Source organism: Leopardus geoffroyi, chromosome C1 (assembly GCF_018350155.1).
Source record: "Leopardus geoffroyi isolate Oge1 chromosome C1, O.geoffroyi_Oge1_pat1.0, whole genome shotgun sequence".
NCBI classification, from domain to species: Eukaryota; Metazoa; Chordata; class Mammalia; order Carnivora; family Felidae; genus Leopardus; species Leopardus geoffroyi.
The window spans coordinates 80095163-80121020 of record NC_059328.1 but is presented as its reverse complement, the minus strand read 5'-3'; the positions used below and the strand labels follow the sequence as shown (position 1 = coordinate 80121020).

The 25858-nt window shown below is 38.7% G+C and overlaps 2 protein-coding genes across 6 annotated transcripts in view; one reads left to right on the top strand and one right to left on the bottom strand.

The window, feature by feature from the left end:
- Positions 1-4852: 4852 nt before the first annotated feature.
- Positions 4853-17324, bottom strand: LOC123598264 (formin-like protein 5). 2 transcript variants are annotated; one of them, XM_045478352.1, is made up of 2 exons: positions 15865-17324; positions 4853-4943 (listed from the first exon to the last, which is right to left on the bottom strand). In XM_045478352.1, exon 1 carries the CDS (start codon positions 16699-16701, stop codon positions 15904-15906), a length of 798 nt encoding a protein of 265 aa, XP_045334308.1. In that variant the 5' UTR covers positions 16702-17324; the 3' UTR covers positions 4853-4943; positions 15865-15903. The 2 variants fall into 2 exon arrangements, with proteins under 2 accessions (XP_045334308.1, XP_045334309.1); XM_045478353.1 differs by lacking the exon at positions 4853-4943 and adding an exon at positions 11924-12961.
- The window catches only part of ARHGAP29 (Rho GTPase activating protein 29), a 65612-nt gene continuing 56003 nt past the window's right edge, over positions 16250-25858 (top strand). Inside the window, exons 1-3 of one of the 4 annotated variants that reach the window (XM_045478348.1) lie at positions 16254-16362; positions 18523-18593; positions 21350-21586. In XM_045478348.1, the coding sequence (XP_045334304.1) occupies positions 21382-21586 (205 nt within the window). In that variant the 5' untranslated portion in view covers positions 16254-16362; positions 18523-18593; positions 21350-21381. Of the gene's footprint in view, positions 16363-18522; positions 18594-21349; positions 21587-25858 lie in introns of all 4 variants that reach the window. The other 3 variants (XM_045478347.1, XM_045478349.1, XM_045478350.1) reach the window with 3 other exon arrangements.

Here is a 25858-nt window from a genome sequence, read left to right as displayed (position 1 = left end):
TGTGATCCCTGGGAATGCTGAGCTGGGTTTTCCTTATAAAGTAAAGGAGAAATGGAGTACTTGAACTCTAATATCCCTCTGACTCTGAAAATTTATGATATGCTCTTGGGAAAAACAGATCTCATAATCCTCTCTCATAAGGTTTTTGTGAGGATCAAATAACAAGATGCACTCCAAAATGTAGTGTCAACCATGGAATAGAATGTACAGGTGAGGGGTAGCCATATTTGCTTTCTTATCTAGTCAGCATTTGGCAGAACAAATGTAAGAAAAACAATAGTAGAAAATGTTTGCCCCTCCACTTTAAAGAAGGAAGGAAATGATTTTAGATTTTAGAGTTATTTATGGTTCTTTCAGATACAGATTGGGTGAAGTAATTAAACTTGTCATGTGTTAAATGTTGGTTTTAAGCAGCTAATGTAAAGTTTTTGTGGAACAAAGCATTATGGTTCTCCTTTCAGATTAACATTTTCAAAATGTTAACAAACTAATCTTTTCAAAAGAGAAATCTAGTATTTAGGCACATGTTATTTTCTTTAAACTTTTTCATTTGTTTATTAATTTCAAGTACTTTTCCAGGGGCTGAGGATGCGATAGTGAATAAAACAAGCAGAATCCCTTCATCAGAGAGTTTGCCTTCCCACACCAGTGAGGGGAAATTAAAATTTGTACAAATAAACTATACTAAATCTGTAGAGGGGTAAGTGTCATTGCAACTTTTTTTTTAAGTTTATTTATCTTGAGAGGGAGAGAGCATGAGCAGGAGAGGAGCACAGAGAGAGAGAGAGAGAGAGAGAGAGAGAGAGAGAGAGAGAATCCCAAGCAGGCTCTGCACTGCCAGTGCAGAGCCCAACACAAGGCTTGAACTCACATACTGTAATCATGACCTGAGCCGAAACCAAGAGTTGGATGCTTAATTGACGCTTAACCAACTGAGCCACCCAGGTGTCCACAGCCGTGGCAATATTTAAAACAGGTTAAGAAAGATGGGGAGTATCAAAAAGGAGACATGTTGTTTTCTATGGAGTGGCCAGGGAATATGTCAATGATATGGAACAACAGTAGAGACTGGGAGGGAACAGAGAGGAAGTCATGGAGATACAGTCCACATAGAGGGAACAGCAAAGGCAAAAGCTCTGTGCAAGAGGGACCTTGGGGTATCTGGGAAACAGCAAGAAGGCCAGAGTGGTAGAGGAAGAATGAGAGGAATGATTGTCCATTATCTCTTCCAAGGAAAGAATGATCAAACTTATCTTCATCTTAATCATGGGAATCTACTCCCAAAGCCAAGAGCACACTGTATGTTAGCTAACTTGACAACAAATGATATTAAAAAAAAAAAAAAAAAGCTTATCTTCATCTTAACATCAACTTTCATTAAGTCCAGCAGAAACTCTTCATTGCACTTCTTTGGTTCTGTGCCTCAGTTTTTCATTTGTAAGGTGAGGATGATAATAGTACCTCATAAGGTTGTTGTGAGAAGGAAAGGACTTACCAAATATAAAGAATAGTTAAGACAGTGTCTACCACAGAGTAGATCATGGAGGGCTAGTTTTATTACTATCATCATCATCATCTCTTTATTTACAATAATGTCAATAATTCAATTTTTGAGACCAATAGTATTATTTTGTGCCAACATGAATTATTGGGAGTTTCTTTATACATGTTCTTAGGACATTAGCTAGGGTCATGGTATGTGGTGACTCAAGCACAGAGGTTCATGTCATCAAATGTCTTACAGAGAACTTAACATGAAAAAGAACTGGGGTTTGAAATTTAATATGTTAATTTAGACATAAAATGAATATGATATATCTGTATACTCACTTGAGTTTTTCTTTCTTTCTTTCTTTCTTTCTTTCTTTCTTTCTTTCTTTCTTTCTTTCTTTTTTCAGTCAATCTTAGTTTCCTCTCCTTGTGACAACACAGAATTCTTGGATGTTTGCAATCTCTTTCACATTCATTTCCAGCATGTGGTCTGAATTGATTCCTTGTTTCTCAATTACAACCATCATGAAATCAAGATTAATAACCTGCTTGGTGAGTTTTGTACACTTTGGAATCTGGAGCCTTTGTACTCATTATGTCTTGTCAGGCTCTCTGTGGTTCTTTCTAAATGCTCCTGCAGCGAGGGTCAAGGACAATAGCAAAAAAGGGGAATATACCTGCCTTTGGGCCACCGCTACCAGCTTCCATGATTTCTTTTCTTCTTCCAGGCATTTAATCATGGCTGAGGGGAGTCTGGAAGTGGATTTAAAGTTCATTAATATAATCCCTGTGCTTAGAACAATGCCTGGCATATCGGACGTACTAAGTATTTGTGGAATAAATAAACATGGGAGACGTCTGGTAGACCATGTTGCACTCTCCTAAACAGACCGTCACTGAAGCATGACCAAGAAGTATAGCACCTATTTATTGTACTCTTCTGTGGGAGCTGGACTCTCATCTCCACTGGCCACATGGAACATCCACCTTCATTATCAGGCCCTTCAACTCAGGGCAAAGGGTACCTGGAATAGCCTTTGCGTTTAGTGGCCATTGCACTCAGTTTCACTAGTTCCAACAGGTTGAGCAGAGCTTATGGGGAAAAAAAAAAAAGGAAAAAGCATCCTGGAAGGATTTTCATTCCTGGGCTAACTGGTCATTCGACATAGGCCAAGGTAACATAGTACTGTAGGCCTTCATACGCTAATTAGTACAAATAAACAATCACATAGTTCATGAGAATCATAAGTGGCACAAAAATAGGATTCTATGTATCATGTAATGTCAAATTGGATGATTGATTTTCAGGGAGAACAGGAAAGCTTGCGAACAGAAGTGGTATTCTCTTTATCATGGAAAGAATGAAGAACATTTTAATGGACAGAGTGGTTATGTGTTATTAACAAATATTATAATTATGAAATAGAAATACTACATCTGTGAAAAAGCTTCATTATTAATTCAGCATCCAATATGTCTCTGACTTTTTGTTTGTCTGTGATTCCTCATGCTCCAAAGCTGTGATTCTGTACCACTTCTTTAACCAGGAAACATTTATAGGTAAAAAACAACTCAGCTTACAAGGCCATGTACTGGGACACTGCTATAGGATTTGGTGAAGGGCTTGCCCTTTATTCCTTCTTTATTTACCAAACCCATAGCTGTCTGTCCCAGGGCACAGATTTTTGATGCTCATTCTTTCTTAGTTAAAAATTGTACTTATTGCTGAAATGAATTACCATCTTTCTCTGAGAATGCTTTCAAATATCCTATTTCTCCAGACGAATGAGGAAAAGTGGAGACTATGGCAGGTATTTAATATATTTTTGAGAAAGATTTAAGGGAGTATGAGATTGAGGGATTTTTTTTTCAAAGTCCCTTCCTATAATTTTGCCCACTTACTTAGCTAGTATTCATCAGGTGCCTGTTATGTCTCAGCATAGATGATAGGAAGGATATTCCCTGTAAGATGTTAAGTGTTACTCATTTATACTCTATTAAATAGAAACTCTGTACTTTTTTTCATATATGATGTGTGATCCAACATCATGATAAAGGCTTTAATTTTGGTTGTTCGTTTCCCTTACAGCATTGATGAGTCCTATCACTCAGGGCGCATCTAATGGTAAGAAGCAAGGAACATAATCAGGGGGATATGCACTCAACTAGTATTTATTGAGCAACTTCTATATATATATAGAAGTACTATATACTTCTATATAGAGAGAGGTACTATATATAAATTTTCATGTTTTGAGTAGTTTGTTTTCTGACAATGACAATCAGTCGAAGATAGAAGAGCGTGGGGGCAGTTTTAAAATTGAGCACAAAATGTATTTTTGTTTAGAAGGAGAGAAGGAGGGTGTGGGAAGAAGGCGGACAAAGCAAGTTAAGACCAGATTCCCGACTGGGAGAAATTCAGTGCCCACCAAAGGAACGTCCACTTAAACAAGAACAGAGGACGAGCTACCTGCGGGAGGATGCAAAAGGTGACTTGTGCCTAAGGTTCGCCTGTTGTGCCACAAGCCGCACAGGGTGGCTAACACGACCTGCCATGTTGGGGACAGCCTGCCGGCTGGGGCGCAGCTGACAGCCCTCGCCCCGCGCGCCTGAGCCGGCAGCCGCCCCAACCTGCGGCTGGGCGCCGGAGCCCCGCCTCCCCGGGCGCGCGGGCCAATGGGCTGGGCCTCAGGGGGCGGGCCGCGGCCGGGCGGGAGGCGCGAGGCGCGAGGCCTGGGGGCGGGGCGGCCCGAGCGGCGCGGTGGTGGCCGTAGCTGCTGGGGCGGCGGCGGCGGCGGCGGCGGCTTGGCCGGGCGTCCGCGGGCCGTGGGGGATGGGGGCGGCGAGCTCCAGCCCTCGGCGGAGGCGGCGGCGGCCGTGAGTGTTGGGCGGGCGTCCGCGTCCAGGACGCGGGATGGAGCGCCGCGGTGAGTGTGGGGCGGCGGCGCTCGCTCCGGCCGCTGCGGCCAGGGCTCCGGGCTGGGGTCGTCGGCGGTGCTGCCGGCCAGTTGCGGTCCAGGGTGTGAGCGGCCCACGCGGCGGCCCCCGAGCTGAGGCGGCTGAGGGCTGCGCGGGAGGCCGGGCGCGTGTCCTCCGTGCTCCTGTCCTCCCGGAGGGGTCCGACGGGGCGAGCGGGGCGCGGCGGGAGCGCAGGAACCGGGAAGGGCGCGAGCAGTCGTTGCGCGGGCACCCCGGACCCCGGATGGGTGTCTTGAATTAGGCGACGCCGCACGGCCGCGGGGGAGAGGGTCGCCGGGCTTCCATCCCATTTCTGGTGCCCCTGAGCGTCCTGCAGCCCCTCTCCCTTTTCTGGCCACACGCCCTCATCGCTTCCGTGCGCAGTTCAGGAGTTCCTTTACCCTTACTCCGTTGGGACTTCACTGGGACTTCACGTTCGTCTTCGACACTTGGGATCTTTTTGGCAGTTTGATGGCATTTGCTGAAATTTCAGTCTGACAAATGGAAACGATGAGATAAAATAACAGACATCTCGTATTCTATATCCGCCGTTTCTTATCACACTTCACCTAACCTAGGCCCAGGCTGTTTATTATTTGGAGAGGCAGAGAAAGAACGGAATGTAGAAAAACACTCTCCCTTTCTGAGTGTCCCTACTTGTGCGCGTATCTGTCACTGTCTTCACGCCACTCCCCTCCACTCTCCCTTCTCCCCACTCCTCTCTTTTCCCTGAGTAACTGTCCCTTCACCATCACCTCCATCCACCTTTTCCCAAGCCTTGGCTCTAGGACAAGTCCTGTGCTTTGCAAAATGGAATTGACAGGCAGGGGCTTGCAGCTACCTAATAGGAGAACGTATCCCTGTGAGTTTGTTTCCCTGGATGTCCCAGGACCCTGTGATCAAAACTTGGTGCTTGGGGGCGGCCTTCCTTTGACCTGAAGAGTAGCCAGGGACCTTCCTTGTCTTTGAACCCCTCTGACATGTCCAGGGTCTATCTCGCCTTTTCACCACCGCTCCTCTTTCCAGACAAGGGTGAGGTGTTTTTTATTTGTTTTTGTTTTTGTTTTGATCACTGTTTTCACTACCACCCCTCCATACATTGGGATTTTTGAATTTTTTTGACGTTCCTCTGTCTTCTAATGTTGGATCTTCCCAGAGTGTGTGTGATTTTGTTTTTTTGTTTTTATTTTTTTAACCTTTTGGGAGTGTGAAGAAGTGTTTTGTGAAAGTTTCAAGACTGTGATGGAGCCAAAATTGCCAAGGAGCTTTTTGTTCCTCATTTCTTTTTTCCTTTTCTCATCTTTGGGAATTAGCTTTGCCCCTTTATTCAGTTTGGGAAAGGGATAGCTTCTTCAAGAAAAAGAATTCACCAGTAAAGAAGTCAGAACAAATTATGAGAGTCCTGGAGATTTGGATTCCTTTCTTCAGAGGTTTCTTTAGGCAGTTTGCCAGAAATGCGTAATTAGAAATGCTTCCTGATTGTAGGAAGGGTGCAAGTGAGGAGCATTGAGCTTAACTTCTGCTAGCTTTATAGTACAAATAGCTCTGGTCTCCGGATTCTGAGAAGGGTTTGAGAGTGAACTTGAAGGAAAGTAAAGTAGGCCTGGGTAGAAAATGTTTTAGTCCCCAAATTGGTAGGAAATAGAACTTTGGCTGAGACGAAGAAAGCACTGTTCAGCAAATCTGTGGTGGCTGGTCAATTCCCACTCTGCCCACCTGCCTAAAATAGAACATCCTCCTAAATTATCGAGCCTTCGCTTCCCAGCTGCAGAAGCCCTTGACCTAGGAATGTGAGCTTCTACAACCACTGCTGTTGGTCTCAGGAGTGAGTACTATGTTGAACAAAGCTCACACCCAGAAGGCCCCCCCGGGAGGATTTATAATCCTGTGCCATTGATGATTCATTCAGCATTCACCCAGAAACTTTAGTTTCATCCCACTCGATGTTAGACAGAGTCCTGTGGATCCTTTCAGTCTATTGGGTAGAAGTAGGTAATCTCAAATAAACAGGGCTCAACGCATAATATATTGGGTTACCCAAGAAAGTATATTGAATGTCCTATAGGAAAATAGAAGAATGATTTGTTTTCTGTGGCTTCTTGGAAGAAACAATGTTTTGTGTGAGATTGAAATTAAGAGAATGATTTTAATAAGCACAGGCAGAAAGGCCCTTCTGAAGAGAATTGTTGGTTATCTCTATGCTTACCAGGATGCCACTGATTCTGCTATTTATTTATTTATTTATTTTAGAGACAGCATGAGCAGGGGAGAGGGGCAGAGGGGGAGAGAGAGAGAGAGGGAATGACAGAGAGAGAGAGAGAGAGAGAGAGAGGGGGGGGGAATCTCAAGCAAGACCCATGCTCAGCACAGAGCCTGACATGGGGCTCAATCCCACAACCCTGGGATCATGACCTGAGCTGAAATCAAGAGCCGGATGCTCACCTGACTCAGCCACTGAAGTGCCCCCAATACGTACGGACACATTCATGTGTAAAGAGACAAGGAAGGTTTAAAAGGAAAGTCAGGAACTAGGATTTTTATGGAGCGTTTGCCCTTTCTTTATTATTACTCTGATTAAGCCAAAGAGCCATTTGATTATACTGCCTCCCTAGATAAGAATTTTTCTTAGAAAATGTTTCATTCTTGCATTGAGAAAGTTTTCGAATACCATAGTCTTCCCTTTTAAGGAAGAAGATGGAAAACATTGAAAAGTGCTAAGAAAGGGGAGTAAGTTGAGTTTGAGGGACTATTCAAATGTAACATTCTATAATTTTATAATTTATTTACCTAATATTTCCATTAAGCACTAGCATGCTGTTAGGTTTTTATACACTTTGAGTTTTGACAAATGCGTACATTATGTGTTCACCTCCATAATCGAGATATTAGAATATTTCAATCACTCCAAAAAGTGATGAGTGCCTTCATGCTCATTTGGAACTCCCCTCCATCCCCCACCACACCACAACCTCTGTCCCCAGGCATCAGATGATTAGGTTCATCTTTCCTAGACTTCATGCAAATGGAATTATATAGTATATATTCTTTTGTGCCTGACTTCTTTCATTTAGTATGCTTTTGAGCTTCATCCATGGTTTTTGTTGTATCATGGATAACTATGGTTAAGTAGTATTCCCTTGTAAGGCTGTAACACAATTTGTTTATTCATTCATCTGTTGATGGACATTTGATTTTTCTCCAGTTTTTGACTATCATGAAAAAAGTTGCTATGCACTGTGTACAGGTTGTTGGATGAATGTATGTTTTCATTTCTGCTGAGTTGGATGGTAAACGTATGTGTAACTGCATAAGAAACTGCCACCCTGTTTTCCAAAGTGGTACCTGATGTAGCAGCAATGTGTGAGAGTTTTAGTTGTTCCACATCCTACCCCAAATTTGGTATTTCAACCTAACTAAAATGAAGAATTCTAGTAGATATTTAGTGGTATCTCATTGCGGTTTAAATTTGCATTTCCCTGATACTAATGATGTTGAACACTATTTCATGTGCTTATTGCCCATTTGTGTGCCACTTTTTGCAGTTTCTGTTCAAATATTTCACTCATTAATTTATTGGGTTGTTTCTTATTGAGTTGTAACAGTTCTTGATATGATTTGGATATAATTCTTTTGTCAGATATTTTTTCCCAGTTTTTGGCTGTCTTTCATTTCATAAGTTGCTTTTCAAAGACCAGAAGTTTTAAATTTTCATGAAGTCCAATTTACCAGTGTTTTCTTTTGTGGTTCTTGCTTTTTGTGTCTGTTTGAGAAATTGTTCCCTAGGTTTTCTCTCATGTTTTCTTTAAAAGAGGGATCCTCAATTGTTTTCTGAAAAGACTAGATTATAAATATTTTAGGCTTATAGGCTATAGCACCTCAACTATTCAACTGTTGTTTTAGTTCAAAACCATTTATTGACAATATGTAAACAATTAGGAATGGCTGTCTTCCCCCAAAACTTTTATTTATAAAAACAGGCAGCTGCCTGCCCTCTCTGAATCCTGAATTTAAAAGGCTGATAGATTTAGGTTATACGTTTAGGTCTATGATACATGTTGAGTTTAATTTCAGGTGTGCTGTAAAGTAAGGGTCCAGGATCATTTGTTTTTCATGTGAAGATCAAGTTATTTCAGCACCATTTATTGAAAAGACCATCTTTTCCTCCAGTGAATTCCTTTGACACCTCTTGAAAATCATTTGACTATATATATATGGTTCTATTTCTGGATTCTATTCTATTGGTCTATGTCTTATTGTGTCGTGCTGTCTTGACTACTGTAGGTCCATAGTTAAGTCTTGAAATCAGGCAGTATAAGTCTTCCAACTTGTTCTTTTTCAAAATTGTTTTGGCTGTTGCAGTTTTTTTATTCTTATACATTTTAGACTCAGTCTGACAATTTCTACAAAAAAACCCCAGGGAGAATATTGTTTGGGATTGCTTGAAACTGTAGATCAATTTGAGAGATATTAAAGTCTTAACAGTAGAGAGCCTTCCAATCCATGAACATGGTATATTTGTTCATTCAATTTCTTGTTAAGTAAATTTATTTTTTTTTTATTATTTTATTTTTTATTTTTTTTTCAACGTTTATTTATTTTTGGAACAGAGAGAGACAGAGCATGAACGGGGGAGGGGCAGAGAGAGAGGGAGACACAGAATCGGAAACAGGCTCCAGGCTCTGAGCCATCAGCCCAGAGCCCGACGCGGGGCTCGAACTCACGGACGGTGAGATCGTGACCTGGCTGAAGTCGGACGCTTAACCGACTGCGCCACCCAGGCGCCCCTTAAGTAAATTTATTTTAATTTAACTTGTTTCTTTAATGTCTTGCATTACTGTTTGGTAGTTTTAAATTTAGGATCCTGCATGCATTTCGTTAAATTTATTCCTTAAAAATCTTGTTTTTTGATGCTATTGTAAATGGTATGAGTTTCTAAAATTTTATTGTCCAATTGTTTGTTTCTAGTATATAGAAGTAAAATTGATTAAAGTATATTGACTTTATATTCTGTGACCTTATAATATTCATTTATTAGGTATAGTGGTTTGTTTTTTTTTTTTTTATAGGTTCCTTAGGATTTTCTAGGTACACAAACATGTCAACTTAGAATAAAGTGTTTTACTTTTTCCTTTTCAATCTCAGTGTGTTTTCTGTTCCCCCCCCCCCTTTTTTAATGTTTATTTTTCAGAGAGAAAGAGAGATAGCACAAGCAGGGGAGGGGCAGAGAGAGAGAGAGAGGGGCAGAGGATCCAAAGTGGGCTCTGGTGCTGACAGTAGAGAGCCCGAAGGGGGACTTGAACTCACAAACCAGGAGATCATGAACTGAGCCACCCAGGTGCCCCTCAATGTGTTTTGTTTGTCTTGTTCTATTGTACTGGCTAACACCTTCAGTAACAATATTAATTCTTATCTTAAGCAGAAAACATGATCCCCTTCATCATTAACTATGATGTTAGCTATAGATTTTTTGTAGATGCCTTTTATCAGGTTGAAAAAAATCATTTTCTATTCTTTGCTGACTGCTTTAATCATGAATAGATGTGGAATTTTGTCAGATGGTTTTTCTCTATTGAATATTAAAATAAACTTGCATTCCTGGGACAAACCCTTCTTGATCATAATGTATTATCCTTTTTCATATATTTTTTTTTTATTTTTTTTATTTAAAAAAAATTTTTTTTTTCAACGTTTATTTATTTTTTTGGGACAGAGAGAGACAGAGCATGAACGGGGGAGGGGCAGAGAGAGAGGGAGACACAGAATCAGAAACAGGCTCCAGGCTCTGAGCCATCAGCCCAGAGCCCGACGCGGGGCTCGAACTCACGGACCGCGAGATCTTGACCTGGCTGAAGTCGGACGCTTAACCAACTGCGCCACCCAGGCGCCCCTATCCTTTTTCATATATTATTGGATTTGACTTGCTAATCCTGTGTTCAGAAATTTGGCCTAAAGTGTTCTTGTAATGTCTTTGATTTTGTTATCAGGGTAATGTTGATCTCATAAAATGAGTTAAGAAGTGCTCCTGCCTTCTCTATTTTCTGAGGGTTTTTGTAGGATTATTTTATCTGGTTCAACAGACTTCATCATTGAGGCCATCTGGGTCTGCAGTTTTCTTTGTGAGACATTTCAAATTATGAATTCAATTTCTTTAATATATATAACACTATTCACATTTTCTATTTCTTGTGTTAGGTTTGGTCATTTGTGTCTTTCTAGGAATTTTCCCATTTCATCTGAGTTGTTGAACTGGCAACTTGTTTGTAACATTCCTGTTACTCTTTAAATATTTGTAGGGTCTATACTGATGTTTCTTCTTAATTCATGATATTAATAATTTGCATTTTCTCCCTTTATTTTTTAACTAGTCTAGCTAGACATTTATCTGTTTAATAGATCTTTTCAAAGGAGTAGTTTTCAGTTACATTGTTACAATGCTTTATTCTGTCTCCATCTAAAAATTAAAAGTAACAATGCTGACTTTTTTGTCTGTTTTCTATATCATTGATTTCCACTCTTTGCATTATTTCTCTTCTCTTACTTAGTGTTTAATTTGCTCTTCATTTTCTAGCTTCTTAAAGTAGAACATTGATTTTAAGTGGATCATTGATTTTTAGAACTTTCTTTTTAAAAGCATCTAGAACTGTATATTTATCTAACTGCTGCTTTCACTGTGTAACTTACACATTTTGAAATGCTATGTTTCATTTTCATTCAGTTCAAAATACTATTACTTAAAGATGTATTTTATAATTTCCAAGTATTTGGGGGTTTTCCAATTATTTTACTGTTATTCCAAATTTAATTTTGTTTGGGTCAGAGAACATACACTATGTTTTCTTTTTCTTTTTAAGTTTACTTATTTATTTTTGAAAGAGAGAGAAAGCAGGGGAAGGGCAAAGAGAGAGGGAGACAGAGAATCAATCTCAGGCAGTCCCTGTACTGACAGTGCAAACTTACAAACTGTGAGATCATGACCTGAGCCAAAACCAAGAGTTGGATGCTTAACCGACTGACCCATCTGGGTGCCCCTACACTTATACTATATGTTTTCATTTTCTCTTAAATGTATTGGAACTTGTTGAATGGCCCATATATGGTCTATCTTCGTGAATATTTCATGTACATTTGATTAGAACGTGTACTCTGCTGTTGTTGGGTAGAGTTTTATGTAAATATCAGGTCAAGTTGGTAGATAGTATTGTTCAAATTTTCTATATTCTTACAGATTTTCTGTTGTTTATCGATTAATGAGAGGGGATTTAAATCTTAACTATCATTGGGATTTGCCTATTTTTCCTTACATTTCTGCCAGTTTTTGTCTCATATATTCCGGAGGGTTTTTTAGATGCATATATTTGTAGGATTGTCTTTATGATGAATTGACTCATTTATCATTATGATACTCTATCCCTGGAAAACCTCCTTGTCCGATGTAATTAAGTTACTTCTGCTTTCTTATGATTTGTATTTTAATGGTATATCTATTTCTTTTGTTTTGCTTTCAATCTATCTCAGTCTTTATATTTCAAGTCTGTTTCTTATAGACAGTATGTAGTTGAGTTTTACTTTTCAATTTGATAATTTCTGCCTTTTTGTGGGGGTGTTTAGAGTATTTATATCTAGTGTAATTATTGATATGATTGGGTTTAGGTCTGTCATCTTGCTATTTGTTTTTAATTTGTCACATCTGCTTTTTTTCTCTCTCTCATTTTATTCTTGTTCTGCCTTCTTTTGGATTAATTCCTTAAAATTCCATTTATGTCTCTATTGGCTTCCTAAATATATCTCTGAAGATTTTAATAAACATTTTTTTCCTATTACGGTTTTTCTAATTATTATTATTATATACCTTTAAATGATATTATGCTACTTTACATATAATGTAAGAACCTTATTGTATAGTTTCATTTCCCTCCTTTCTTACTTTGTGTTATTGTTGTACGTTTTACTTCTGTATGTTGTGAATGCCACGACACATTGTTATTACTTTTGTTTTAAATGTTAATTTTTTTAATTTACAAAATGAGGCTTGTTTTGAAGCTTTTTTGGGGGTTAATCTAGAATACCATTTTTGTTAGGTCTGGGTTAGATACACTACTAACACGTGCCATTCAGTGTTCATCAGGTCTCTCAGCACTGGCTGGTGAATACTCAGAGGTCTTCCAACCCAGTGGAAACCCTGGGAATTGTTGAGTTACAGCTCCCTGGAAATTTTTTGTCTATCCTTGTGGGGTTTCACCCATACATGTGCAACTTTGTATTCAGCAAGAGACTTCAGCAAGAATTGCCTGTGCAAATTTCTGGAGCTCTTCCTTTGCCTACCTCCTTCCTCTTTGGTACTCTGTCCTAAAGATTCCAGCTGCCCCAGTTTGCTCTGCTTGTCTTTCCATTTCCTGTGCCATGGTCTAGAATGTGTCTCCAGGCAGAAAGTTGCAGCAGTTGAAGGCCTACGTCATTTGTTTGGGACTCCATATCTCAAGGATCACAGTTCTATGCTGTCTATAGTCCAGTTCTGAAAAGGATATAAGTGAAAGGATAAGTCTTGTCTCATTTATTCCTGTACTTGATATATATAAAATTTTAAGTCTTTTTTAATGTAGAGATTTTCTTTCCATCTTTTTCCTTGCAATTTACTTTTTAAGAAATTGTGTTATTTGCTTTATAAAATGACCCACAGTCTAGATTTTGCTGGGTGCATCCTGTGATATAATTTAACATGTTCCTCTGTTTTCTATATTGCTTATAAAGTAGTAATTAGGCCTGTGCAAAGTTTTTCAACCTTGACATTATTTCTCAAACTTGATACTATTTGTACCTGACAATTCTGTTAGGAGTGGGGGGGTATAAGAATTGGGGGGTGCTCTTCTGTGCAAGTAGGCTGTTTAGCAGCATCCTTGTCTTCTACCCACTAGATGTCAGTACAACCTCCTCCCCAGTTGTGACAACCAAAAGTGTCTCTAGACATTGTAAAATGTTTTTAGACCCATGTTCTGGTATGAAAAGTTGGCTACCTAAACCACAGAAATAACTTCAGGAATATGAAAACACATATCTAGCAAAAATAACAATGCTGACTATGTTAACATTGCAGAGGGCACATGAAAAAGATTTTAATAATATGCAAGTTGAGGCTTTATAGAATGGCTGACTCAAGAGCAGCATTATAGAGGATGCGAGTTTCTCTTTCAGAGGGAAAAAATACTAGAGACAATAATAATGTAAACTGGTTAAAACACAAGTAGTTTATTCCCAATTATGTATCTTCCATCTTTTTTCTGCAACTTGTTATACATTTTAAGATGTTGGACTTCTACAATAGATATACAGATGGCTTTACTTTTTCTTTCTTTTTTAGCACTTTAGAATTTAATTATTAAATCAAGAATTTTGAACTTACAGAAAGATATTATTTGTGTGATATAAAATTACTTAAAATGCAAGTTGGGGGAATTAATAAAATAACCCTTTTAATTTTAAGGTGAACTAACATTTTTACAAATGTTTCCAAATGTTATCATCCTTACTAAAGAATAGGGTGAAGAAGATGACAGATAATGTATTTTTAAAAAATTGTAAAAGGAGGATTAGGATTGAGAGACTTCTTAAAATTTCCCTTAGATAACCTTACTTACAATTTAACTAATATTCTTTTTTAAAATGTTTAGTTATTTTTGAGAGAGAGAGAGAGAGAGAGTGAGTAGGGGAGGGGCAGAGAGAGAGAGGGAGACACAGATCTGAAACAGGCTCCAGGCTCTGAGCGTCAGCACAGAGCCGAGGTGGGACTCAAACTCACAAACAGTGAGATCATGACCTGAGACGAAGTCAGATGCTTTAACCTACTGAGCCACCCAGGCACCCCAACTGTCTAATATTCATTGAAGACTCACTCTTCACCCTGGGTTCTTATATTTATCTTTTTCATGTAACAACATAGAGGCCTGCTTGGCTTCACTTCCCTAGAACTATGAGAGGTATCCCTCTTCCCTTTCTCGATCAGGGGGTAGTTTGTCAATCTCTTTCTCTCTATCACCTCTTTTTCTCTCTCTTCTCTTCTTTATTCTGTCTCCATTTAAATTCTTCCTTTCCTTCCACTTGTCTCTGCATCTTTCTCGGTCTTCTTTTCCCCTCTGCCTTTCTCTCCTCTTCACAGTTGTTTTCACCTCCTCACATCTTTGTCTCTCTTCACGTTTCCTCTTCCTCCCTTCTCTGTGCTCCTTACTGTTTCTGTTGTACCACCACCTCCTCCCCACACATCTTTTCTCCCCAACAGGACCTTATTCATGACATTGGCAGTGACATTGCAAATTCCACTTTAGTAAGGAACACATTCCTCCTTATTAAGGGTAATGGTGGATAAGATAGCACTCAGTAATTAATACAGTTTAAAATAGATGTAAGGGGATGGGGATGTTTGAGGTTGCTGGAGTACCTCAGATTTGTTCCCCCAAGTCTTATGATTTAATCAGCATTGCACTGCTCCAGTCCCCTTTTGGCCTGGGGACTCCTGACCTCTCCTCCTACTAGTTGTTTCTTTTCACGGCATCATCAGTTTCTGTGGTGAGAGTCCATGGTGCAGTTTTCTTTTTAAGTGTTTTTATAAGGACAGTTTGGTTTTGATGAAACTCAGTATCCCTGGCATGTTTAGTACTGCTGTGTTTGGGGTCTTAAGGGGTAAATTTGTATAGGTTGAGTCTGAAAATCCAGTGTACAGCTGAAATAACCATGGAACTGAGTGTTTTCATATTTATCTTTTCCAGGTAGCATCTGAGGGGCCACATTTATTTCCCCAACATTGTTTTTTCCTGTAAAAGTTCAAAGATGCATCTCTTTGTCAATGAGTCTCACTACTCCATGTGTTGGCTCTGTCATGCTCACTTCTTTTTTCTAAGTAGGTAGTCTCTCTTCCTTCTCTCTTTTATTTATCATTCTTATTTTCTCTGTCACCACCTTTTTCTGCCTTCCTTGGTTTCATCTCCCTATGTCTGTACCCCCATTTTCTTTCTACTTTTCCTCCTCACACCCTCCTTGTGTCCTTTTCTCCTTTCTCCCATGGTGATAATTTTTCTGTCTCCAGCACTACCCACAGTCGCCTGCCCCACATGCCCTGTGTTTCTGCATCAGTTCTTTCTAAGTGTCCCAGCACTGAGACAAAGGACATTGCTTGTTTCAGTGTGTAGTAGGATATGGAAGCTTACTGCTTTGGGCCCCTAATGCTTTCTGTAATTATTTTATCTTCCTCAGACATTTTTTCTCATTCCGAGTGAACTTTTGAGATTGTAGTTTAAGAAAGTAATATAAGTCTAAGTGGAAAATATTTTTCCTCTATAGAGGGGATTTGGATCAGGCCTGCATTACACTTTACCTGTGTGGAGTCCTGTTTTTGTTTTCTTAAATGGTTTGGAGAGGAAGACGTACCTTAAAAGAAATGTAGATTGATCATCTGATAAGCTCCTTTTAACCAGATCTACTCTTCAGGTGACTTGTGCCTGAGGTTCGCCTGGTGTGCCACAAACCGCACAGGGTGGCTAACACGACCTGCCATGTTGGGGACAGCCTGCCGGCTGGGGCGCAGCTGACAGCCCTCGCCCCGCGCGCCTGAGCCGGCAGCCGCCCCAACCTGCGGCTGGGCGCCGGAGCCCCGCCTCCCCGGGCGCGCGGGCCAATGGGCTGGGCCTCAGGGGGCGGGCCGCGGCCGGGCGGGAGGCGCGAGGCGCGAGGCCTGGGGGCGGGGCGGCCCGAGCGGCGCGGTGGTGGCCGTAGCTGCTGGGGCGGCGGCGGCGGCGGCGGCGGCTTGGCCGGGCGTCCGCGGGCCGTGGGGGATGGGGGCGGCGAGCTCCAGCCCTCGGCGGAGGCGGCGGCGGCCGTGAGTGTTGGGCGGGCGTCCGCGTCCAGGACGCGGGATGGAGCGCCGCGGTGAGTGTGGGGCGGCGGCGCTCGCTCCGGCCGCGGCGGCCAGGGCTCCGGGCTGGGGTCGTCGGCGGTGCTGCCGGCCAGTTGCGGTCCAGGGTGTGAGCGGCCCACGCGGCGGCCCCCGAGCTGAGGCGGCTGAGGGCTGCGCGGGAGGCCGGGCGCGTGTCCTCCGTGCTCCTGTCCTCCCGGAGGGGTCCGACGGGGCGAGCGGGGCGCGGCGGGAGCGGTAGCCCAGAGCAGATGACGATTACAATTAAAGCAGGCACATAGCACGTCCCGCCGTGCAAGTACTGTTAAGAATGCTCCACATTTTAACTTCTTTAAGCTCTGCGACAGCTCCATGATTGTTCTAACTCATTTTTTACGCGGAGAAAATGAGGTTAACCTGCTGGAGCACACAGGCTAGTAATTGTCAGAGTGTAGGTTTAAAGTATATGCTTTTGACCGCTAAGAGCCTGGTCTTGGCTCTGACCCGTCTCGCTCCCACCTGTCCTGACAGCAGTCCTCACTTCAGCTGGGTCCCATTCCTCAGACATTTCAGGATTTCCGTGGTGCATTGTTCTCGTCTCGGTCTTTTGGGCTGAGGAGGGCTCTGTCGTTCTAAGGCCTCAGTGTCAATTGTTTTTTCCCAATTCCGTTGTTTCGGGCTTGACTGTCGTTTTATTCTTGGTGGGTGAGCTCAGGAGCCCTAGCGACTGATGAGCCTTGTGTCTCCATGTTAATCTTTTCCTACTCTCCTTCTCAAGAAGGAATTGGCCTCACCTCATTTGGGAGGGCAGAACTGTTAGCTGCTAAGGTCAGGAGCTGAGCACCCCTTCCCCTTTCTCCAGCTGTCTCTGTGATGGCATCTCTTGTCCGTCTCTATCCATGTCCGCTGCCCTTTTCGGTTGCTCCATTTCCCCACTCTGTATTTAAATATGGGGATGGGGAGCGGGCTTTTGGCATTGAGTAGTTTTGGCTGGTCAAGAGAGAGCCATCCATGCCTGCCAGGAATGCTAGACATTCTGGAGGCGTGGAGGTTGGGCAGCTTCCTCTTTTTTAAACGTGCTAGGTTCTAACTGCACAGGAATGAAGTGTATGTGCATTGCATGCCTTTCTTTAGAAATTAGTTATTTGCATATTATTGATGAAAACTTTTGACATGGCCGTATGCTGTTTTTGTGGGGAGTACTGTACAAAAGTATAATCAAAGACCTCCAGAATGAATTTTTCTGATTTTTTAAAAGCGTCTTTAAGTAGATTCTTACCAAATCAGAAATTGTGCTGAAATGGCAGATTTCTGAAATATCTGGCAATTTTTCCTGACGTAGGAATAGTAAAATGGGAGCTATTAAGTAGATATTTGGGGGCAGTTTTATACTTCTGTTAAACAGCCCAGTGCCTAAAATGAAAACACTTCTGTAATGATGTGTTCTTGGAAGGATGTACATGGGGCATAGGACATTTGATTAATAGAGGCTACTCAAGTCTTGGGAAAGTCACATTCCAGGGTACTGGGAAGTTAATGTTCACATTTCTAATGCATATATTACTTACAATTTACAACATACAGAGAAAGTAGTTTTGCATAGTAATATTTTGTTTGCTACAAAGTTCTTTGCTAAGTGATTAAAACACGTTGTAAATGTTGATGGTTTGAAGTTGGAAGAGATGCGTGAGAATTAGAGTTTCACAAATATTTTGCTCAACAGTCTGTTTGCATAGTTCAAACTTCACTTGGAAGCCATTTAGTAGGTTTCCACGAAGTCAGTCAAGTGTCTGGAAGTGTTTCCAGTGCTATATTTCTTGCTCACAATCTACAGATATATTGTGGTAAAGCCCACATTTTGTTCATTACTTAAGTATGTTAAAAAGAAAAAAACCCACAATCTCCCACAATAAAGCACAGCTAGTCATAATGGCTAACAGTTTTTGAGTGTTCATGATGAACCAGGCACAGCATTAAGTGTTTTTTATATTATTACCTCATTTAATTAAATTGCCTCTTGCAGTATGTTATGTTAGTAACTACGTTTTATGTTACCACCAACTAGAGGGTATTCATTTTGGGACATAGGAAAGTAGTATGATCTCGGAAAGTGTATATCCTCCAAATGTTTTCACTGTCATAGTTCAATTTTATAAAAACTTGGATAAACTGTTCATCTTTCCTTTTTTTTTCAGTTTGAAGTATGAAAAATAGTAAAGTATATATAAGAAAGTTAGTACATTACTCACTATAATGCTGAATAGAGGTAAAGTATAACCCTTTTTAGTTCCTTTGCCCTTCCCCCCCACCCCCCCCCCCCCCATTTTGTTTGCTTATAGATTTTCTTAGTCTTGAGTATTGAAACACTTTTTACAACTTTGGGTTACTAACTTGACATAAGTGAAGATGGTGAAATAGGTGAATTGCTTAGATAGGTGAGTTGTTTTATTTGAAATTTATGATATATATCTTTAATAACTATCTTTTTACTAAACTAAAAGCTGTCAGAATTAATCAGAGTGACTTTAATAAGTAAGCTGCAAAAGTGATGTTAGGAGTTGTCTTCTCAATTAGTGATTTGTGAAAGCTTCCCACACAAGGTAGGTGGGAAGACTTATATATAATAATTGTACTAAAAAATTGTTCTAGGCTCATTTTAGAATTATCTACACATTTAAGGATTAATGTTAGGTAAGTTGGAACTAGCTTAAATGTAGAAATCACATTCTCAGAAATAATTTGAGATTAACAAAAATATTTAATAAAAGAACTTTAAAAGCTAAGAGAGGTAGGGAAACCTTATATAACCTTATATAAACCTCAACAGTAGAGAAAGAAGAGTAGAAGTCCAACTTTGATTCCAGTTTTGTGTGATCTTGCTTTTATCGGCTTTATATACTTGTTTTTTTCTTTTTTGAAATATACTGTTTTAGAGACAGATTTTTACAGATTTTACATCAGTAATCCAAAGTTAACCTTTTTTGTTTCTGTAAAAATTAATTGCAACTTTACAAATTTATAAGCCCAGGATTCATTCTGCAGAATCATTTATTCTGCAAGTAGTTTTGAGCAGATCATCCCTCCTATGCCAGGCACTGTCCTGTGAGCTGAGAACACATGGTTAGCAAACTGAATCCTTGATCCCTTGAGATTATAGTCTAGAGAGGAAAATATGAATAGTCTATTTGAACTTTGATAAGTGCAGTGATGAAAAGTGTAAGATGCTAGAATGCATCCAAGAGGAGATTCCATTCTGCTTTGGTGGTGGTATTTACAGGGGTATTGGTGGTCCAGGAAGATTTCTTTGAGGAAATGATCTTTGAGCTGAGGTCAGAATGAGTAAACAAAGGGGAAGGAGTACCCCAGGCAAATGGAAATGTATATAGACAGGATCCTGAGTCAAATAGTCAGTGTTTTTCAGGTTGTAGGGTCATGACCCATTATGAGTATAAAACCAATTTGGTGGGCTGTAGCCACCATTTTAAAAAATGAAATGCGATAGCATAGAAAACATCTGAGTATATCACCTGGTTCCTTAGAATCTGTTTTATGTTTTATGCATTCCAACACACATACCGCACAGAAACATTCACAAAATTTACCTAGTATGACGGTATAGATAGAAGTAGATAGATTAAAGATACTGTAGATGAGGAAGGAAAAAATTTAGAGAATTGGGTGAGGTATAGGAAAGAATAAGTGATTCAATAATAAATCTTACACATGACCTGGAATATTACATAAAACTTCCCACTGTAAGTTTCACAGAGTCCTTAGTAATTCTGCCATTCTGAAAGTAACAAAATATTGAAGACAAAATATTTGTAAAATGCCTTAGTGATATGCTTGAACTAACATAATTTCTCCAGTAATTTCCTTTTTGATTGTAAGAAATGCAAACAAAATTAGGACTTTCAGTTCTGGAAAGGTAAAATGTGAGGATGAAGCAGAAACAAGCTAAGATTTTCTTGAGTTCCAACTATGTGCCAGGATTGTGTTTTAACATATGAGATCTTTTAATTTTGTGGTCACTTTTAATTCTCACACAGCCTGTAAGCAAATTGTATAGGTTGTATGTTTAGAAAGGATTCAGCCAGAAGTCAAGTCTAAATCTCATTTCAAAAGACTGTGTTTTTACTATACCATCCTGAAATTAACAAAAATATTGCTCTGATATTCATACATTTATTTGTTCAATCAATTAGGGTGTATCAGATTAGTAGACACCCTTAGAACTTGTTTCCAACAAAAAAAATGTTCTTGCTGAAAATTGATAACCTCAAATCTGTGTGTGTGTGTGTGTCTGTGTGTATGTAAGCGTTATTACTGAAAAATAACTGTGATTGAACTTCTTTTATGTGTCGTACACTTCTATACCATTGTATCTTTTAATGCTTACCATAATCTCACAACGTAGGTGTTGTTAGAATGTTATTCCCATTTTATTAATGAGCATACCAAAGTTAAGAGAGGATTAACAGTTTATCACAATACACATAGTAAGTGATGGGGAGGGGGTTTTGAAAACAGGTCTTTTCTTTTTTCAGAACTCATACTGCATCTTTATTTTTGAAGCTGATGTCATGGTGGTAGAATATATTCTTCTACTAAATGACATTTCAGAATAACTTTTACAATTTAAAAAATTCTGTACCCTAGGAGTTAAGAGGAAGTTATTAAGAGAATGGATTTTGGCAACAAGACAGATCTGGGTTTTAAGTACCAGTTCATCATTTTTTAGCTGAGAACTGAGACAAATTATTTCACCTACAAAACTCAGGTTGCTTATTTGTGAAATGAAGAGAACAGTAGTTTGCACATCATAGAGTTGTCAAGATCAATGGCACTTAATAAATGGAAGCTGCTGCCATCAGTAGTACAGTGTTTGTTGTTGTTAATGGAATACTACTAATAGAATACTAGGTGGGCTATGGGCTATTTGTGAAAACCTAGTATAATGTTTCCCCTGGTTGATGTAGTTTTTGTGTTTCTCTCTTTTCTTTTTTTTCCCTTCTGCTTAAGGATTTCAGTTTTTCTGACTGTTCTGTGAAAGGATGATTGCTCACAAACAGAAAAAGACAAAGAAAAAACGTGTTTTGTCATCAGGCCAACTCTCTACCGATGTTACAGCTCCTGAAATGGGGCTCAAGTCCATAAGTTCCAATTCCATTTTTGATCCGGATTACATCAAGGAGTTGGTGAATGATATCAGGAAGTTCTCGCATATGTTACTATATTTGAAAGAAGCTATTCTTTCAGGTTTGTCAATTATTTTCTCTTAGCATTCTTACTGGATAGTTGGTAAAATTTTAAATGCCAGCCTAGTTTCAGATAAATGCTTACACAGTGGTAGGAACAGGGTATTCTGCTTTAGTTAATTAACAGCTTCTTCCCCAACAGATGTTTGGTGTTTGGTGTTACGATGTAAACTATTTTATTATTAGATATAGTATAATACATAATAGAAGCGTTGGTAGATGTGAGGAAATAAGAATACAAAAAACAAAACTCAGTCTTTGCTTCTTAGCAGTTGGGCCCATTTGAACATGGAAAAATTTTAGATCATTGAAATTGTAACCTTCTTGTTAATGGTACCACAGTGCATTGATTGGTCTATAAAAAGCAAACTAATGTTTATATTTTACATTTTTGATACTTATACCTAGATTTAGTTTTCTATATTGTTCCTAAAACTTAATCTAGAATCTCTGCATTTGAGTGAATTTTGTTCCTCAAAAATCACAATTCTGTTTTGCTGTTCTACATAACCTATTAAAAAAATTTTTTTAATGTTTATTTATTTTTGAGAGAGAGAGACAGGGTGCAAGCAAGGCAGGGGCAGAGAGAGAGGGACACACAGAATCTGAAGCAGGTTCCAGGCTCTGAGCTGTCAGCACAGAGTCTGACACGGGGCTCGAACTCACGAACGGTGAGATCATGACCTGAGCCGAAGTCAGAGGCTTAACGGACTAAGCCACCCAGGTGCTCCTCCCATATATAACCTATTATAGAATTAAGGGATAGTCACAGAATTTATTCTCTGTCTAGTTAGAAATGGACAATGAAGCCCAAGACTTGATTCTTCTAAAGAGTTATACACATCTGCATTCCCCAACTTGATCTTAGTCTCTAAGTCTTTTAACTTTTGATGCCTGTTTTATATTCATATTTGATGGCATTGATAAAAAAGATACAGCCCCTATTCTTTTGTGATAAATAGTAGTTCATTTCCATATTCATAATGGTAGATCTGGATGTAGAGAATGAAGATACTAGTTTTATTTATATGAGACCTCCTTGGGCTTCATAGACATAAATGTTTAATAAATATTTTTTGTATATATGTTAAATATTCATTTTCTGATACATGTGCTAGAAATATCATAAAATCACATCTTGTACTAAGATGCTTTTAGTACAAGTATGCTGCTTTTAAGAGTTTATTTCTAACCTAATTTTTCAATTTGAAATGCCCAAAATAACTGGACTTGAATTGTAGCCTCAAAATTTTAGTATTTGAATTTTCCTTAAAACAGTCACATAAATCATGTTTTTGAGACTATATATAAATATATATATATATATAAATAAGTTGCCTATATTCTTGTTCATTTTAATAGCTTGATTTTCAAGTCTAATTATAGTTGATTCAATGGTAATAAAGTTTTAATTTATTGTGAAAAGGTATTTTAAATACTTTAAGCATTATACTGGGAACAAATTTCTGCCAAATGACACTATCTGCCATTTATTTTAAAAAGCCTAGCTTTAAATAAAGGCTTGTTCTTAATTGGGTTAATTGTTTTAAATTAGTTCTGAAAATTTTACAGTAAGAGTCATTCTTTTTGATGTAAGTTCATTAACTGGGTTAGTTTTGAAAGTGAAATTTAAAATGATGTCTTGGTTGACAAATCATTTACCTCAATTTAGGGTAAAGTATGGTTTTCTTTAATGTATCAATTTAAGTAAATGTTCATTAATATAAATAAGATTCTTAGGTCTGATTTTTGTTTTTATTTGTGTTCTCAGGGGATTGATATCATTTAAAAATCCTGATCTTGCATATTTATCTCTTCTCTCACAGATTTAAAATGATAGTAATTTAAAACAAGTTGGACAACTCTTTAACTTCAGTTTTTTTAATGTGAGTTTTAATTTGTGAATAGACAATTCAGAGACTAGGAAGGAAGAGGATTGAAAGTTGATTCTAAGTGAAAAAGGAGAAAAATTTATAATATGGCAAAAGGAGGCTAACCCCTGAGATGAAAGGAGGCATATGGAAACAAAGTTTTTATGGACATTTAGTATTAACATTTTGTAAAGATACTATCTTTTTAATAAGAAAGCCAGTACTTCAAAATTTAAATACTTGATTTTATTGCTAATAATAAAAATGCTTGCCATTTATGGCTGGTAAATTAATTTTTAAAATGTAAAAACCATCTTTTGGATAACCAGCGCTGTCATTAGTAAGCTGTGGCCAGAGAATTTTCATTATTTACCTTGGATTGATTTTAATGTTTGGTTCTTCAATCAGAGTTAAAAGGATATGTGTATGCTATCTCAAAATAAACCTTGGATTTAACAAGAATTTATTTTCTGTCTTTGGATCCTTGTTATCAAGATCCAGAAATATACTAGTTTTGAGTCGATAGAAACTTTTTTTGTTTGTTTTTCTTAAACAAGGGACTATATATAAATATATAAATTCACCTCATTATATATAATAAGAATGCTACATAATAATATGTTTGTGTCTAATCTTGGTCATGATTTCTAGCTTGTTAGAGTATCAGACTATTCCTTAACAGAATTATTATAAGAATCACACAAGATATAATCTTCAGGAAAGCAGATAAAAAGTTTAAAATTCTGTAATTATTTAATATGGTGTTATTATATACCTTTACACTAGACATGGTCCATACTTTTGTCTTCTGGGTATTGAGAAATTTCCCTGAACTTCTACTGTTCTTTATTCCACCACAGTTGTAAACTGGTCAGACAGAGAGCTGTTTCACTGTTTTCCTTTTGGAGTGACAGAGCCTTGTCAGTGGCCTTGTCAATATTTTGTCTTTTGCCTCCTTAAGAGGAAGGATGCCAAATTATTGGCATTGTTACCCTTTAATTCATATCAATTGGCTGTTAAAATTGCTGAAAAGTTAGCTTTTAAGAATACAGAATGTAGGTATACAGTTAAATCACTTTTTGGTTTAATCTGAATACCATTTTCTTTATATATGTTACCTGTCATGAGGCGATGATATGCAAAATCAGTTGACTGTTGCTTCTGGTGTTCATATTTTTGAGGCTAGGCTTGGATTAACAGCTTTGTGATTGGTTTATAGCCACGTTTTCCTTTTTCTCAAACTAGTTCTAGAAATGATACTTAATTGTATATGGTGCTTTACATTTTACAGGGAAACAACATTTAATCACAGAGTTCCACAAAGGCAGGTACCTTTTTTTTTTTTTTAAACATAGTGATTTCCATTTTATTTCCATATTTATTAAGTCACAGGAAATTTTATTTTTATTATTTTTTAAATGTTTATTTTTGAGAGAGAGAGAGAGAGAGAGAGAGAGAGCATGCATGAGTGGAGGAGGGGCAAAGAGAGAGGGAAAAAGAATCCCAAGCAAGCTTTGTACTATGAGAGCAGAGCCCGATGTGGTGCTCAATCCTATGAACCGTGAGATCATGACAAGAGCTAAAATCAAGAGTCTGATGCTCAACAGACTGAGTAACCCAGGTGCCCCCAAAGACAGGTACTTTTAGCCCCATTTCACAGATGAGTTGTATGTATAACGTAGGTTGTGTGATTTCATCAACCTCTCATTGCTGATATATAGTGATTTCGTTTGGAATCTGGAGGTTATAAATGCAGAATGGTGTTTCTTTCCTTGGTGTCTCAACTGCTTCACATGGCAAATACTTTAAAAATACCATTCAGTCTTCGTTATTTCATCAACCAGTTCTGTTTTTAGTGGAGATTATCTAGACCTGCACTGTCCAATATGGTAATCTCTAGAAATGTGGCTGTTTAATTAACATAAATTCAGCTCCTCAGTTGCAGTACCCACATTTCAAGTGCTTATTAGCCACATGTGGCTAGTGGCTATCATCTTGGACAGTGGAAGATATAAATATTTACACTATTGCAGAAATTTCTATTGGATGCTGCTGGCATAGACGTTTGATCTTTATCAATCTCAAGAACATTCAGATGAATTCTTGAACTGTAAATATTTTTTAATTCTATAGCATTAAAAGAAACCTAGAAAAAGTTATCAGAGCAAATTTAAGAAAATTTTACCTAGAAGTAGGAACTCTTAGTCTATTTGGAATCCTGTTAAGTTGCTTTTGAAGTATATAGCTTTCATGCCCTTCTTTGATTTGAACTAGCAGATCAGTTTCCAGCCCAATTATACAAATTGATAAAAATTGTCAGTAATTGATGGCAGAAGAGCTCCGGAAAGAGAATCACATTTTCTAGGTTCTAGGCCTTGTTCTGCTACTGACTAGTTTTAGAA

What these genes read in the sequence shown, in the direction of transcription:
- LOC123598264 (XM_045478352.1), bottom strand. Translation starts at nt 16,701, where the DNA reads ATGGAGCTGTCGCAGAGCTTAAAGAAGTTAAAATGTGGAGCATTCTTA.